Consider the following 17,896-nt stretch of genomic DNA (forward strand, 5'->3'; position numbering starts at 1 on the left):
TGCTGGTATCATTAGGTTAAAAAAATGGTCACTAAATTAGATGCCTGCCTTCATTTCATCAACAGAAGCTTCCAACTACACAGCCACCTACTCCCAATTAAAGAAGTGTTCAAGCAATAGGTTATAAAGATGTCACCAAGGAGAAAAGCTGACCTGCTGAACCTTGGTAACTAGTAATTTTGCAGTTTTCATTAGATCTTAGTCTGAGCCAGTAAGTAATTTACTTTTAAAAAATTAACCCATATACAAGTATGAGAAATCTGGAAATCAAAAGAGATGCAATTGCTGTAAAACCCCACCTGCTGCCCACAGGACTGTATTTCTTTTATCATACATACACTGACACAGATCACATAAGGCTCCTTCTCAGCAGCAGGATAGCTGCTGCCTGCACAGGCAAGTGCTTGCTTCCTGTTTTTCTCTCCAGGGACGGTCTCACACATTATTTTCATCTGCTTACTCTCCAGCATCACCAGTGCCAGTGGCATTTGGGATGCACAGGGGACTCCTTAGCACTCACAGTCCAACTCCACTCCACAGTGACTGTGATCTCCCATTAAAATTTATCTTTTTTTTCACTATGCATTTCCTGATGCTAGACTTGTGGCTATGTTCCTAATTGAAGTAAGAAATGAGCATTCCTTTGTTATTGCAGCATATCTGATCTGTCAGTGGCAAATAAGCTGTCACCCTCAGGCAGTTCACATGACATAAGCCAACACCACACTCTACTGATGTTGGAGATTCAGATGTGCAAGCTGTTGCCTGCATTTTATGGGACAAATTATTTCCACTGAATGACAGGTTCCAGATTATACTGAATGCCAGGCAGGATCCCTACAGGAGTGTTCCCCGAGCACGTCCTAAGGAGGCCACTGTACTGCCTGGTCTTCTGAAAATGAGGGGCTTAGTTATTAGAATGTTCAGAGTCCTGGTGGCAACAACAGATGCAAAAGCTGCAGACTGCAGTTTGAGTCTCTTCTTAGGAAGCTTATTCTCAACTAGTTCATTGCATTACCTCTGATGGGAGGAACATACAAGTCCTTGCATTTCATCAAACCAATATGGTAGCACGAGACCAACGCATGGCAGGTTTTGGTTCACAGAAGATAAAGCAAATCCATTTTATTTGGGCTTGTAGTTGGAGTTTTAGAATCTTTGATCACATCCTGTAGATGATACAGTATCTGGAGACAGATCCTCTGCTGGGATAATAAGCATCTCCCCTGCAGTCAGCAGAGCACTGCAGCTGTGCATGATCTGTGCTTATTCTAGAACAGTCACAGCTCTTGAGACTGCAGATTCTCATACCTAAGAAAATGGTATTATTGCAATGACTTCAACTCTCTTACATTTTCCTTCTCAGCCAAGTCCTTTGCTTTCAACTTTGACAGCAAGAGTAAAAATCTGTGTTCCAGAGCACACTTCTTGTTGCCAAAACACTGCACTGCAAATTAAATGTTCTTCACTATAATTAGATTCTTTTTGTACTAGGAATTGTTTATTATTACCTTGTACTCATATTAATTAGAAATAACATCTCTGACCCTCTTTTACCTTCAGCCTAATGCTATTATTTTGATCAGTATAAGAGCACAGCTGTACTCACAATCAGTTCACAGGTGGGTAAAAAAAGCAGGACTGAAAACACAGGAGACTTAAAACTGTACAGTTTAGCAAGCAGTAAAAATTCCATACACCTCTTTATACACACCTGCTCCTGAGCTGAACAGATGAGCAAACAGAACTTCTTCAGGACATTTAACTATAACAGAAAGAAAAGACGTTGGTGAAAAAAAAATCTACTTGACCTAAGGCTCCTCTGTCACCTATCTCAAAACTGATTTTCAAGACTCAGTTCTTTGAACAGCCCATGGAAGGGTCCTGCACATGATTTAGAATGTGGCAAAAAACAATGCCTTAAGTGGGCAATAAAACTTATTTACTTACAGTATGTTTCAAAAGGACAAGAGATTGCAAGTACAGCCTTCCTGTTCACCTACCACATAGTATTTTGAGGAAACTACATGCAAGAGTAATGTCGTAGGCTACAGTAATTTGCTAACTGAACTTACATTTTAATAAGAAACATTTTTTCCAGTATCAAAAGTCCTGACACGAGCTATTTTTAGTTGTAAATGCAAAATTGTCATTCTTTGCCAATGCTCATTCCAGAACAGTGGAAACAAAATGTAGGGTAAATCTTGTATGCTTACACAGAAGAAAACGAAAGCCAGCCCTGCAGCAGGAGTCCAGCTATAGGTAGTCCATTGCTCTGAACTGGAATAACCACTGCAAACACTCCTAGGGAACATCTGCAATGTAGCTTGGAAGAAGCCAGTGGACCTGCAGTGTTATGAAATCAGTACCCATTTTCTCACATAAGGGAAAGGCTGAGATAGCAAGAGCAAAAGCCTACTCCAGTCCCTAAAGCTTCTACATTGAATAGTTCAGGAAGGCAGTCGGTGGACCCCACATCAAGGTTCCTTCCTATCAAGAAGGTTCTAGGTGCAACTAAGTGAAAACCCAGGGGATACTTTATGGCCTAGCTAAGCCATCTTCAGTATCCCTTTTGAGGCAGGTCAGCTTTGAGCTCAAGTAACAGCCAGCTACGTACCCTGTCAGCAAAGCTTCAGGAGGAAAGATGGCAAACAATCCTTTGAGATTTTAATTGCTGATAGCACACAACTTTTAAAAAGCTAAAGTGGATTTAAAATATCCCTTATACTCAACTATTTAATCTTAAAAGAAGTTTGAGAGGTAAGAGGCCAGTGTTAAAAAAATACTTCCAGTGCCCAGTGTGTAGTCTGTATAATTGATGCTCATACTGGGACTGCACAGAGGTTGCAGGAAGCTGCTGTTCCAAAACATCAAAGCATTAGAAGTTTCAAGAATGGAATAAACAGGCAGAAGAAGCCAATAGGTAAAAGGTATGTAATAGGTATGAATTAGTAAAGCTTTGAAAAGATGGGGGGTAGCAGAATTCCTCCTCTAGTACTTTTATTCCTCGCTTCTCAGCACCCATTCAGTCTGAGACAAGGAGACAAGGAGAGATGAAGAGGCAGAAGAATGATCAAGGCTCTGGCTCCTCACTTTCATGTAGAGGGAGTCTTTAACACCACAAGCAGAAAGATTCAACAAAGAGGTAAAAGCTGCCCATCTTTAGCTAAAAATTAGCTACTCCTTAGAGACTTGATTCTATAGTGGCCAGTGAAAACAGATCCTTATCCTCAGAAGCAACATCCAGTGCTGATGTGATGCTTAGTGAATGGTGCACATCCAGGCAGGTCCCAGGGATTTCTGTTCCACACTAACTTTGCTTCCAGTCTGTTCTGAAACATCACTATGCTGGCCCAAGTTGAAGATGGTCCCACAGTTTAAAATGTACACATTTACAAAGCATGAACACCTCAGAGACTGCAAGAGAGATGAAATCTAAAAGCATCCATCATGTGGCAAGAACTGCATTTCCTGTGGGTTTATGGGTCTGAAGTGTACCATCAGTGCAGCTGCAAGTCATCTGAACGGGGAAAAAGAAATACACTGTAATATTTTTAACTGTCTCTGAATACACAATTCTTTATATCCCTGCAGCAGTAGCTATAAAAGACAAAAAAAATGCTGCACTCTGGTCAGGCCCTATAGTTTTATTATCCTCTTTTAAATACTGAACAGCAGCATATATGTCAAAAAAAAGCATGCAAGAAACTCAGTAGCTATTAAAAGCCTGCCCCCTGAGGGAAGCATCTCTATCTTTTATGTCACCAGTACAAGGGTCTGTACCACTATGAACAAGGGTTGTTTCCCCACACAAGTGCTTCCATAGATTCCTCCTCTCCAACTCTCCCCTTCAGTTTCCCTTTCTTCTCAAGGTCTCTGCATCCTCCCAGGAAGTAGACATAACCAAGATGTCTCATGATGTCTTCTTTCAGAAGATGTAAAGCAAACAGTCAGAAGAGGTGCCCACCCTTGCATGTAGCATTGCCCTTCTAGCAGGATTATGCTGTTCTGAGTCAGCCTGTCTGAAGCCTCACCATTGAGATGCCAATATTTCACTACAAGAAACAGGAATTAGGAGAAAGCTGCAGCTCCAAAGGCCTAGGGCTCAGGCCTTTGGACACAGATGATTTTTACCTCTTTTTCTAGAAGAAAAAGCAAAAAGCTAATGCTGAGGACTGCTGGGAAAGAAGTTCTCATGGCAGGGTTTGTTGCTGCCACACACATGGCTTGTACACATTTCTTTAAGCAGTATATTTGGAGAATACAAAAACAACTCTCCTAGAAATGTACATGCGATGACATTTTATTATTGTGCACAATTTGTATCATTCACAGCTTACTGGGCTGTAGTCCTGGAATGCAGTGGGTACGTACAGAAGCAAAACTAAATGACTTTGCATTTACAGTACAAATAAATACCATTTTAATGTTAGATCACATATTCATTGCATCTCAGTAGATATAGAGGTTATAGAATAAACAATAACATATACTAAGAGCTCAAGGGTCTTCCACCTCCATTTCCTGATTTACATGTAAAGTGCACCTGCCTTTAAAATGAAGTCAAATACCCACAAAGAAAGCAACAAAAAAAAAAAAAAAAAAGGGAGGAAGTGAGTGAAAGTGTGAAAGAAACACACAGCTGAAGCAGCCATAGGTTTCAGACTTGCATAGATGTTGCTGTGTTTTTTTGTTTTTTTTTTTCTTTTTTAAACTTGGCAGTCCTTGAAAAGAAGTAATTATCACAGTGCAGTTTTATATTTCAAGTCATCCCCAAGCTCTTATTTTAAAAGCTGGAAAAAAACATACAGAACTTAAATGTACTTGAATATAATTACCTAGTAGTCTATGACTTTCTCAAATTATAGACAGATTCAACATTTCAGTCTTTAAAGCTATTCATTCCAATTATGTTTCTTACATAGAAAAGTAATGAAATAATAAGCATAGAAAAGACTATAATAGTTAGCCATACAGTGTTATTAATATGTACAAACTTAACCACGGATTTTGAATATTTTTTATCAGAGCTTGTTGATGGATTTTGGGTGTTTGTTTTGTGGTGGTTTTTAAATGGAAAAAAAAAAATAGAAAGTCTAGTAGTTTCACAGGAAGTTCTTAACAGAATAATGCCACAGCCTTAAAGCACATCCTTTCAGTGAGATGTCACCACTCTGCATCTCCAATGGCTTTTGCAAACACGTGGTCTTTCCCCTGGAAGGACATTACTCCATCTTTTAAGTAAAACTTCCATTTGTTCTTACTTCGATGTATCTGATTAAAAAAAAAATAAATCAATGTCCTCCAAATACATATTAGTCCAACAAATACTTGGTTAACAAAACTTGTTTTCCTTTTAAAATCCAAAACATGAACAGAGCACAAATAAAAAGGAAAAGAAGGAGAAGAAAAAAAAAAAAGTCAAACTTAGCTGTGTGAAAGTAGGCAGGAAAACAATGTTATATGACAATCAAGACAATAACATAGCAATTTCATTAGTGTAACAGTCCCAAAATATACTGCACCTGGCAAGCAGGTATGAAAACCACAGAAATGCAGTGGTTTCCTTTTCCCATACACATTGCAAAGCCATTCTGTGTAAAAAGAGGCATTAAGATAAGGCTAAAAGCAGGAAAACTTTGCTCAAAAGCATATACTGCCATTCAAGCAATTGGAATTAGCATGTTCTGTTTCTTTTTAAAGGCCTGCAAAATTACCTGTATTGCAGAAAGTTTTTGCTTAATACTAAAAGACAACATTTTAAGCATCTTTAGAAAATTCTTTGGGTATCAAGCATCGTACAGTCTATTTTCAAGACCAGAAAGAAAAGGGAAAGGAAAAAAAGTCAAAAGAAACAGCACAGTAATTTTTCATAGGTAACAAGGTAATTAAAAAGGTAACTATTTCCCTCTACTTTCTACTAGGCATACATATTTTATTAAAGGAAGCTACCAACATCTTCCATAGTCATCTGTCAATGGCAATTTTTAATAAACTTGGACCTCAAATTTCCTATAGACGTGTTCAATACTGAACTTCCCAGAAGTTTTTTGAAAATTTTCAAAGATTTGCTCAGCTTATTATAGAAAAAATTGCTGTGCAGAACAATAGCCACTACCTATCGCACCTGTAACATCAAACTGAGTTACAAAGCTTCAAAACTTTGTGTACCTTTCAATACAATACAGGCACAATGGTTAAATTTCAGATGGATTTTCTACACTCATCCATATAACTCCATTTTCCAAAATAACCAGTTTCAGAAACTCTTAATCAGTTATACTTTACTAAAATCAATTTTCTTAGCAGCTCACCATTTCCTAAAACACAGTAGCTGTTAAGGCAGGCCTAGTTGAACACACACACAACAAATTTATCACTCATCACTTTTGGAAGTCTAAAAGCCAAAGCACATTTGTAAGCAAACTACTGACATATTTTTCCAGATTTGTTTGGAATGATATGCACTTTTATTTGTCAACTTTTAAACTATTCACATAGGCGTCCAAAACTATACCAGAGTTAGAAGAACTTAATTTGATCTTTTATAGTTCAAAATAAGGTTGAATTTGAATCATTAAAATGAAGAAAGACGAAATGTCCCTTAACAGCTGTTTTCCTTTGAAGACACAACAGAATTCTGGTAGAAAAATATCTCAGGAAGCACTTCAAAGACAACAAATATAAAAGTACAATAGACTCGTCTTTCTGTTACCAATTTCAAGTCTTATTTCATAGCTGAATATGCACCCATATATCCATGGACCATTGATGTTAGTTACAAGCTATGGAAATGCATATGTTTTTGTAGCTTTACAACTCAATTTTGCAAGATTTGGTGCCCTTTCCTTTTCCTTTAATAGGATACTATGAACCACTGATTGTATTCATTTCCGAAAACAGAATGTAAGGTCTTTGGAGTGTTGTCAGCTAAACACATAATTTTTAAATATTCAATTATTACAGCATCAGACTTTCTTTAGAGGCCACTAACATTAGGCCAGACATGGATTTACTGAAGATTATTTAGAATGATTAGGGGACAAAGATAAAACTATATACTGTACCTTGTCATACTGGCAAACTATCACATTGTCAGTGTCAAACAAGTCTGGAGCATCCTGTTCGCTGACATCATCGCCAGAATTTAAGGGGTCCTAGAGAAAAAAATTGTATTTTATACTTTCTTTCAGAATAGCATCAAATATACTTCACATTAAACACACATAGAACAATAAATGTTACCAGGTCAAAAAGAAAGACTTCCAACTGACAAAGCTGACCTCAATAACTGGAATACTAATCAACTGCTTTTTATTTGAAGTCCAGGTGCTACAAGTTGATTCTGTCCTGAATCTCTGAGATTAAAAATTGCACATCCTTAAGAAAAGCTTTGTCCTAGGAAACACAGGTACTTGTACTCTGTATTGTTTTCTTCTCTAATTCTTTGTCCTTTAGAAGGAAAAGAAACCTAAGGTTGTATCCCAGTCTTACCTAAATAAAAAGCAGAACTCCAGTTCAGTGAGACCAGGCTTTTACTAGAGAACCTTAGTTCTGCCAATTAAGGGGTTTAATTCACCCAATTATCAGATCACTTCTCAACATCTTTCATTTATCCATGCTCCTCATAATGAACTCTCAAGTAATTTCTCAGTAATATCTCCTGTCTCAAGGGGTATGTAACTGAACTATACATTCTCTGCAATAAAATTACTCAGTCCAACAATTCAACAGGCAAGATAAACTATTGTACTGTGCTTCACAAGGCTTAAAAGTAAATTACCTCCTCAACTATATCTATTTGGGGGTCTTCATTATCACCACCACTGCTACTAGACTGTGTGTTTGAAATACTGTCACATTCTTCATCATCTTCCTCATCCTCCAGAACTTTTAGATCCTCTGATTCAATAATGCTAATGAATTCATTCTCTTCCTTATCTTCTGTATGTGGTATTTCTTCCTTGGGAGAAACATCACCAGTTCCATCTAGCTGAATTATGCCTTCAATATCACTGCAGAAACCCTTCTCTGATTGTAAATTAGATTCCATCTGCTCAGTAGGTTCCATCTGACAGGAAATGAAAGAGACCAGAGACAGCTTGTGAATTAACACCACATCATTTTCATTGTTCAGTACAAATGGCTGAAATTTTTGTTTAATATAACAACAAGATTGCAGCACTAAAATGAGTTGAGCTCTGCCCTACTTGTAAACCATGAGTACATTTGCAAATCTTGTTCTTATACCTAACCTTAAATGGAATCCATGCCAAATATTCCTCAGCAATATAAAATGGCATCCTCCTAGACTTTTCTTTAAACACTACTGTATGCAAACAACTTAAGAAACAGACATTCTAAAGCCCAGCTTGATCATCTATTGCAAAGAAAACTCCAAAAACAAAACAAAAAAACCCACAAAAAAAGGAAAGGATATTTACCTATTTCCTCACCCCCAAAAATAGCGTTTTTCATTTTTTAAATAAGACTCATGATTAACTCATCCCTTTCCCTCACCTCAATCAAAATGCTTTGTTGAAATACAATCTAAAAGATAGCATATAACATAATAAGTATATAAAAGATAAGATAGTATAAATTCTAGTACTTCAAGTTACCGTTTATAAAAGGGATAGAGCTCTTAGACTGAGCATTCACAGGAGCATAAAAGGGCTTTAAGCTTTCAGCCATCTTCAGTTTCTCATTAAAAATTTATTGTAGCTTTTACTTCACATCCACATACACTTTCTAGTTCAAGAAAATAACACTTTGTTTTGACCTTACATACTTACAAGACAGTCTTCACCATCCTGCCATCAAAGTTCAGATAAACAACATAAGATGCTTTCTATTTACAGTAATTTGTCATTACTGTCATTAAATTTGCATTTGTTAGATTTACTTCAATCACAAAAAAGCAGTACAACTCAAAGTCAGCAAGCCAGCCTGAACTTAAGACATCTGCAATTCATTTCTGGAGCAAAAATTAGATGAGGTCAGGAAAGTGGCTTGTTAATTAAAATCATTCAAGTTTTCCACTCAGCTCTAGCTGAATTCTAGTTTTTCCCAAGAAAATGCATTTCCTTCCAGCAGATTTTCACATATCTAATCTGACTTTTCATACTTAGCAAGCATTCTCAATGCAAGTTAAATGCTCTTCACAAATTATAAATTATGACTAATCCCAGCCAACACTACAAAAGCAATTTGCCAACAACTGGCCAGCACCCACATTCAGATTCACCCTCAGAATGACACTGAATTTGTCACTATGTCTAAGAATACATTGCAGCTATCCATTAGGCTTCTAGCATTTTTAGACTGAGGTTTTTAGTCCAAGTATTTCAACAACTTTTGTAACAAATTTACTGTAAAAATAAGCAGTTACTGCTATCCAAAACAAGCTCAAAAATTGACTTAAAATTATAATAATTCTTGTTATTATAAACTAGTTGTGCTATTTGTCACTTACAGATGTGTTTGATCACACCTCTGATGATACTTCAACCAACCACCTCCAACAGATGTGTTTTCACCAGCCAAGAAATAAATGGTCTTACCTTGTTAGAGGTAGCAGTGCTGTCCTGATCTTTGGGAACAGTGTTCTCATCCAAGCTCTTGCCCATGATAATCAGGTCAATGATATCATCAGACACCTGCTGTTGCACTGACTCCAGAGGCTCAATGTCTATCACCCCCTCCACATCCAGCAGTGCACTGCTCGAGTTGCTTGCCAAGGATTCCGTAGGAGAAAACCCTTCAGGGGATTCTGGAGTAAACACAGCTGTGTGAAGATTGCCCTGATGGGGGTTTTCTGTTGAGTCTGCATGCTGATTAAACACTGTGCTAGTTGCAAGTTGCTGCTGACATACAGAAGGCCGCTGGACAAATGTAGTATTGACAGAGTTCTCACGGTGGTTTTTTTCCATGACATTTGGTTGATTTACTATGGTCTGTTGGGCAGCAGTCTCCTGGGTATGCAGTGTTTCAGCAGCTGCCTGGGCAGAAGATGCATTCACCTGGGCAACACTGGCAACACTGGCTTGCAGAACTGGAGGCTGCCCAACTGGGTGAAATATCTGCTGAACAGGCTGATGCAGAGTACTTGGATCGCCTGAGGCCTGTGTAACCACAACAGGCACATTTACCTTATAAAGCTGCCCTGAAAACAAAAGAGTTTAAACTCCTTCAACAGGTTAAACGACAGGGTCATCCAAGCCACTGTCCCCTTACCACTAATAACCAATAGCAAATACTCAGGCAAACTATGGCAAACAGGACATTTATAAAGCAGTACCTTCCCCAAGCACAATTTCAGCCTTTGAAAATTAAGCGTTCAGAAGCTTTTTGAGTCAGAGCTTCCCACATGTTTAATACCTATTTTGGGGGCTAGATTAAAATAAAAAAAAAAAAAAAAAAAAAAAAAAAGAGGAAAATCTTGTTTTAAATTTGTTTCCATGTAATTTCAAAACTAAGGAAAGCCAAGGTGAAACGGATCCCATATCTATAGGAATAGTTCACTCCTTTAGGAATATTTAGGTATCCCTTCTAAAAAAATCCTCCTGGATTAGTTTAAAAAAAAAAAAAAAAAAAAAAACCACCTTAGTTTATCTGTCCTCTCACTGTATGAAAACCACTCTAAATACTGAATTTTTGAAATTATTATCACTGTTAGAATTAAGATTCCAGAGCTAAGTTCCCAGTTTTATTTAGTAATTCTTTTCTACACACACATGCTTCCTCACAGAGCAGACTCATTGATACCAGCCTATATGTCTCAAAAGCTTAGGAAGTATACCTGAAATGGGTGTCTCAAAGATGACAGCTGTTTTGAGAAAAGTCAAGCTATGACTAAAATAAGTCTTCCACTCATCGTATCCTGAGCAGTATAAGCACATTTTGGTACAAGTAATACAGGCAGTTTTATCAGCAAAAAGGTGTGAGTAAAAAGGTTTATGACTGGTTGGATTTTACTTGAATAGGAAATCAATTTGATTCTGAAGCACCAAAATGTCTTTGCCTTTTTAAAACAGAGAAGACTGTCCCTCATAAACAAGGAGATACCCATATCTCAACTGACAAAGGAACATATTTGCAAAGAGTTGTAAAACAAGAAAATGGCATCACCTGGCAGCCCATGTTAACTGATCTTGCAAATGTACACAGCTGACACACTAATCAATGTAATTGCTTCCCCCACGCAGCAATTTTAAAGGAAGAGGAGGTTAGCTGGCTCTATCCATCTATACTTTAATTTCACATTTGTTTTATCTGCTGTACTTGGGACCATCTTTCAGTATCGACGCACAGTCAGCACACTGTAACATTTTACACCTCCTCTTTAATCTTACCAGATGCTGTCTGTAGTGTCACTCCAGCTGGTACATGTACAGGATAAGTAATAGTTGAAGGGAGAGTAAGAGTTGCATCCGCTGGCAAAGCACCCTAGATACACAAGAATTTTATTAAGAAATAGTGCATGCTTTTTCTCCTAGGGCCCTAAATGTCACACATAACATATACAGGTGAAACATGAATGAAGGCCTTTTTGTCTTACTTGAAGTTCAGTTGCTTCAGACTTTAAAGACTGAGATAAAGAATATTCTGTATTGACAGGCTAATGACTTGCCCCAAGTGTTTCAGATTTTCCAGTTATCACATTCCCTTTTTGTTAACAAAACAATGACAATGAGTAACACCTCTCCTTGCCAAACAAATTCTGCCATGCCAGAGTTCAGAAGTGGTCAACTCCGAAAACACTTTATTGGGGATTATTTCTATGCCTTGCAGATAACACTTCTCTCAGCTTCACAACCATGCACTATTTTAACATTGAGTAATAATAACAAAGAAGAAAAGATCCATAGATGTGCATTTCCACTACATTTCCATCCTACGGGCTAAATACACGCAGTCATGTCTCCCAACATTCTTCTGGCTGCACTGATGACAAAACCAACCAGTAGATTCCCATCCTTTTTTACTGCTCAACCAAAGCAGCAGTTACAGCTCCCCCTGTGCAGACTTTTGTATGGCTTTCATTAAAGGAAAAAAAAAAAAAAAAAAAAAAAAGAGAGGGGGGGCACCTGTTACTGGAAAGTACTTAATACTTGCATCCCCTTAAGCCTGTTAAAAACTGAAAAATGTAATTATTTAGAATTCAGAATAATCAAAATTGAAATAAAATGTCATTAGACCTACATACCACGTCTGCTGTCATGAAATGTGGAAAACCTCTGCCAGCTGGGATGACTAAAGAAGCTATTAAGAAAAAAAAAAGCCACTTTATGAACAACATCAATTTTTTGGACACTGTTATCTTTAATTAATTTACAACAAGCACTGCTGAAACTAAGGAAACTAACTTCAGCTCCTACTCCTTAGATCGACATACAGGTGAGCACATCTAGGTAAGGCTCTTGAATGTCTTCCCCTTTATGGTGCCTCAAGATTACGCTGTACTTCGCCAGAGTACTTGAATTCATAAAGCTTACATTTTGCTAAAAGCTGGTCATGGAGATTTTTGTTTGTTTGTTTTAAAAATATTACTACTTAACTATTTGATCTGTTTAAGTTGCACTGTGAAAATTACTCATGCCATTTCTATTTATTATATGAACCAAAGTAGCAAATTTATATAGCCCTAACTACTCTCACCATATAATAATTAAAATCCTATTTAAAAAAATAATTCACTGGCTTCAACAGATTGTTTTGCCTCAGTATTGCCCTTCCAAAAATAAAGAGCAGCAAGGTGAAGTTCATTAAATATAAACTCATTAAATATAAAGCCTCCAGTAACAAGCAAACCCCAGTTTCCTTTATTTCCTTTAACCACCTCAAATAATTAAAAGATCTGTCTCCAAAAAGAGTCCATTCAACTATGAAGACTGGGAGAAAAAAAAAACAAACCAACAAACAACAACAAAAAATGTTGCCCAACCTTGAAGCACTCTATGACATACAATTTCATTAAAACATTTCATATGTATTTTTTTTCCATTGTGGGGAAAGGAAATGGCCTCTCACATGGGGAGAAGCCTCAGCTGAGCATTATACTCCAGCATTAACACTACCACAGTGGTGATCTGGATTTAATTGAAAAGAACAGGTCCTGACATCAGAGTCTCTGTGAAAGTCAAAGACTTGTCTGCAAAAGGAATACTGCTTTTAGGAAAACTAACTGAAAGACAAACCAAAACAACACCCAAAAAATTACCACTCTTCTGTTTGAGCAAGAGATTACATTTTAGCAAGTGCAAAGCCAGATTAAATGCTAACATGACAGCTGAGCTGCATGGCACAAGCTTGCCATATAACTTCAGTGCACACCATGCTGCATATTAAAAGAAGCAAAAGCTTAACCCTAATGGTAAATTTGCAATTGAAGGGCTACACTGCTGGACTGCAGACAAAAAGGCTAAAACTCTCTTCCATTTTGCTAATGGAAATAAGCATGAAGAGCACCCAGGCATGATTGTATTAGCTTATAAAGTTTAATTTATTGGTCAAATAATTACTGTCCCCCATCATGCTAGGTATACTCATAAGCATCACGAAGCAAGACTATTACAGCACTTTCAAATCTTCCAAAAAGATTCCTGAATCACTGAATCACTAATCACAATCTTAAATTGAATCTGTTGTGTTCAAAACCATCTGACCTGCTGAAGCCTGCAGAACATGTTGAAAATTGTGTGGCAGCTGCAGGGTAAACTGTGGACAATGGTGGCTATGTCTGAAGAAGCCTTCTGTTGCTTTAGACTGCATCACCTTAGTTTCCCAAAGCTGCAGAAAGATTATTATTAAGGTCAACATATGTCAGCTTCAAAAATAAACCACACCTAATATGATAATCAGGTCTTCCTTGTTTTTTTTTCCTTCACTGATTCCACCCAACAAACACTGTAACAATCACTAATGAATTTTGACTTACACCAGCCAAATACATCATTTGCGGGACATTTGTAAATCTAAGTTAGGGAAAAGAGACATTTACCTCATCTCAAAAGAAAAAAGATACACAACTTCTATTAATGCAGAGAAATCCAACAAACCTGCTTCAAGTCTTTCAGAACCTGTTCCTCTACACCCTCTTCTGCAAAGAGTTCCCACAGACCTTCAATCACATCTTCAATAATGGACTTGTATAATTTATGCTATATTAAAAAAAAGAAAAAACCCAAAACCATCAAACCAAAAAAAAAAAAAAAAAAAAAACAACCACACACAAAAAAACCCACACCCAAACAATCACAAAAGATTTTCAAGTTAAGATGAACATCAAGTAATTTGAAATGATAGCATAAAGCCTAATCTTCCTGCATAAACTAATGTTACAAACTGACCAGTGAATAAACTGAATACTGTGTCAGGTACACTCAGTCTTTTAAATCTGACATCTCTGTGAACAGACATCACTGCAAAAACATTGGATTTGAGCCTCAAATATTGGATTCTGTGGACCACAGAAATGCTTAAGAAAATCATAAAAACATTACAAAAACACTTCCTGTTCTGTATTTCAAACAAGGATGTCTAAAATGTCAGTTTAAGCTGACTTTTACTATTTAATATCATTATAGTGTCATCACCCCTAACTTAAAAGGCTTAAAAAACAATACAAGCTACTAAAAATCAAGTACGGCAATTATGACAGTGTAAGTAACTGCAAGATGCATCAGATTTTTTTTTCTTTGTGGTAATAAGTTTAATGATGTACAGTAGTGTAATTGTAGACATCTTAACACTACAGTTACCAATACATATTCATCCTACATTGCAATAGTACTCCACCACAACATTTTATTTCCTCTGCCCAAGTCAGTGATTAAATACTAATCCTCCAGTAAGAACCTGGACAACATACACACACAAACTTCAAGATCCATCCACTCAGATGCAAGTGTAAGACTATTAACTTCTAACAATTCAAAGCTTATAAATCTTACCTATCATTACCACCAGGATAGTCTACACAAAGTAAAAAATTAAGCTGAGATTTTTGGGAAAACTTAAAAAGACTTCAGGATATTAATTTACATTTTTCTAACTTAACATCAAATTAGTATTTTACTACTCTAAAGTTGTTCTAAACTGAAGATGGTAAACAAAAAAAAATTGAAGTTATTAAGAAGTTACACTTCTTGCAAAAAGCTGTCAGCACAACATGGCACTATTTTAAAGTAACTGTACTAATGTATGATATCTCATGGGAGGTTAGAGATCTTCACATATTCCCCCAGTACATTCCATGATAGCAGGAAGACAAGTTGGGGAAAAAAACCAAAACATAGAAAAACAAATAAACAAACAAAAAAACCCCTCTTGCAGCACTACACTAAACTATGTCGTCTAGGCTATTAATCTGATGCTTTGCCTTAACTGTTAACCCTGAAGAGAAACTGAGTTTCAGCCTTTCAACAGGCCTCTGCTTCTCCCCAAGATTACATAAAAACTGTACATAGCAACTGTAGAATTCAAACACTACATGCTTCACAATTTGAGCCACTGGTTACAGTGCAAACATCACTGTACTCCAGTTCCCTTCCTTTGCACCCTGGCAGTCCTTTGCCAGAACCAGGCCATCCATGTCAAAACCAGCGAGTCCCAGGAGAAAACGAACTTCAGTTTTCATTGCAGGTGGCAGGGATCATCAACACCCCATGCCAGCGAAGCCTCCAAGGCTTCCCTGCGATTCCTGTCACCTGCGGGATCAGCTGTATTCCCGGGAAGGAGAGGCAGCAGAAGCGGAACGCCAGAGAGGAGGGGAGGCCGCCCCTCCCTCTCTGGAACCATTAAGCCTGCACCCTTGAGCCACCCGGTGGCTCGCACCAATCCCGGCCATAATCCTTTTACGCATAAAATGTTTTTTTAAACAACTCTAGCCCCACAGTACAGTCTTTTGAAGTCATCCCTGGGCTTCCCGCGCCAGGGAAGGGCCAGCAGCTCCCAAAGACCTCCCACAGGACACGGTGGGGCGACACCTTTCCCATTCCTCGCCCGGCCCTATTCACTCACTCCCCCTTCCCTTCGCCGGAGGGGCTGTCAGACCCCCCCTAAGCGCCGCGGGGTGGTCGGGAGCAGACCCGGCGTCGCGGTCCCTCACCGTAGGGCTGACGTGCGCCATGGCGGCTGCCGCCATCAGGCCGCCTCTCCCGCCTTAAGGCGCCGTTGCCGTGGCAACCGGGCCTGCCCGCCGCCGGCACCGCCCGTACCTCCCTCCGCCTTGCTCCCTGATTTCCTTTCTTGACCCGGGGGAGTTGCTGCGCACCGGGGAGTAAGGAGGTTCTGGTTACTAAGTACGGGCATTTTCAGCTTCCGAGACGAAAAAGAGGGACCGCAAAGCAGCCGAAAGGCCCGCGTTGCAGCTGGGACTCTGAGCTGTAGGCAGAAGCTTTTGTGCGTAAAGGAGAGGAGGCTTTGTCTGGTGGACAGGGGATACGAGAACCACTGTTGGTCCCTGTTGCGAAAATATAGCTCGGAAAGCTGGCCATAAAAGCGTATTATTTTGCTCTAATAAATTCTGGAGTCATTATTGCTTCATGAACAGAGAGACAGCTGAAACTACCACTTAGGTAGCAGCAATTAAAACTACAGATAGAATTAGCGAAACTGATTTACATTTGCAACGATCTGTTCATATGTTAATATGGAAATCTACCAGTTTAGCAGTTACTTGTCAAGAAGATTGTTCATTGATCTAATATATGTAGGAGAGTATATATTTTGGCCTTTATGCAGCTTCTGTCTGTAAATCGGTTGGTGTTAGCCTGATTGTGAGAACATAGAACATCTTTTTCCTTCTGCTTTACTATTCCTTTCCATTCCCTTTACAACATAGTTACAGTGCTGTCTGGCTTGTAAAGAGAAGACTTGCCCGTTAAGCTTTAATTTTTAATTCTGTCTCACATATCCTGAAGAATTAAAAGATTGTTAATGAACTGACAAAACATAATTACATAGCAGACTAACATGATTTAAAAAAAAAAAGCAAGCAACATCTATAATAATATTGTAAGTTGCATTTTCACTAGTGAGACAAATGCGATTTGCTATTGAAGTAATTTTGCTCTGCAGAAAAATATGTTCAATGACACTGTCTAGGTCTCAAAGAGCAACTGCAGATTACACAGCAACTGCAGATTCACCTGTTCCGCATGCCCCACATCATCATGAGGAAAACCAAGACATGTGGCTTTGCTTATAGAATAATTTAAACAATAAAACATTTATTTTAAAGCGCAGGTCATTTGAAACTGTCCGGGAGAGTGCATACCAAGAGCATCATTATTCTTCTGTCTGGTTGTAGAGATATCAGGAATATCTCACAGGGCCCTGAATGAAGGTGGAGAATCTGCATGCAGCTGGCTGGAATTTATGAGAGAAAAACTTTATGCTGAGCCATCTATCTGCCAGCATACTCCACAACAGTTTTAGAAAGGTTCCACCTTTCTGTGCAGAAAGAAGTTTTATAAATGAGTTCACAGCTTTCTGCCATTGTTTGTTTGTCTAGAGATTATAAAGTGCCTTGAAATTGGAACAATTTGTATGCTTAACTTCAAAAAGAGAGGGAGGTTGGAGAGCTTGATAAAAACAAATTTCTCAGCTGTTTCAGATAGTGGTCAGGTTATGTTTGCTATGTCCACATGAAAATCTGCAGATCAAAGCAAATGATCTTCACCTACGCTTCTGGTTTTTGCATATATTTAGCACATCCCACCAGCACAAGGCACTGTGGGCATACCATGTGTTGCAAAATAATAATGAATGTGTTGCCAGTGAATACCAAAACTCCATCACCAAGGTCAGTATGCCAGCTCCCTTCATGCAAGGAACAGCAGACTCAGCCTACTGATAGCACACAGCTGTTGCTGGGGAGAAAACTTTCCTG

At 38.3% G+C, this 17,896-nt stretch overlaps 1 protein-coding gene across 2 annotated transcripts; it reads right to left on the bottom strand.

Annotated features, from left to right (window-relative positions):
* Positions 1-2,967: 2,967 nt before the first annotated feature.
* Positions 2,968-16,158, bottom strand: GTF2A1L (general transcription factor IIA subunit 1 like). Of its 2 annotated transcripts, none has more exons than XM_071739826.1 (9): positions 16,112-16,158; positions 14,061-14,162; positions 13,668-13,791; positions 12,209-12,264; positions 11,355-11,448; positions 9,564-10,165; positions 7,784-8,071; positions 7,068-7,157; positions 2,968-3,030 (listed from the first exon to the last, which is right to left on the bottom strand). In XM_071739826.1, the coding sequence occupies exons 1-9, from the start codon at positions 16,145-16,147 to the stop codon at positions 3,001-3,003; spliced, it is 1,422 nt and encodes a 473-aa protein (XP_071595927.1). In that variant the 5' UTR covers positions 16,148-16,158; the 3' UTR covers positions 2,968-3,000. The 2 variants fall into 2 exon arrangements, with proteins under 2 accessions (XP_071595927.1, XP_071595926.1); XM_071739825.1 differs by lacking the exon at positions 2,968-3,030 and adding an exon at positions 5,088-5,274.
* Between the last annotated feature and the right edge of the window lie 1,738 nt (positions 16,159-17,896).

Source organism: Heliangelus exortis, chromosome 3 (assembly GCF_036169615.1).
Source record: "Heliangelus exortis chromosome 3, bHelExo1.hap1, whole genome shotgun sequence".
Classification (NCBI taxonomy): domain Eukaryota; kingdom Metazoa; phylum Chordata; class Aves; order Apodiformes; family Trochilidae; genus Heliangelus; species Heliangelus exortis.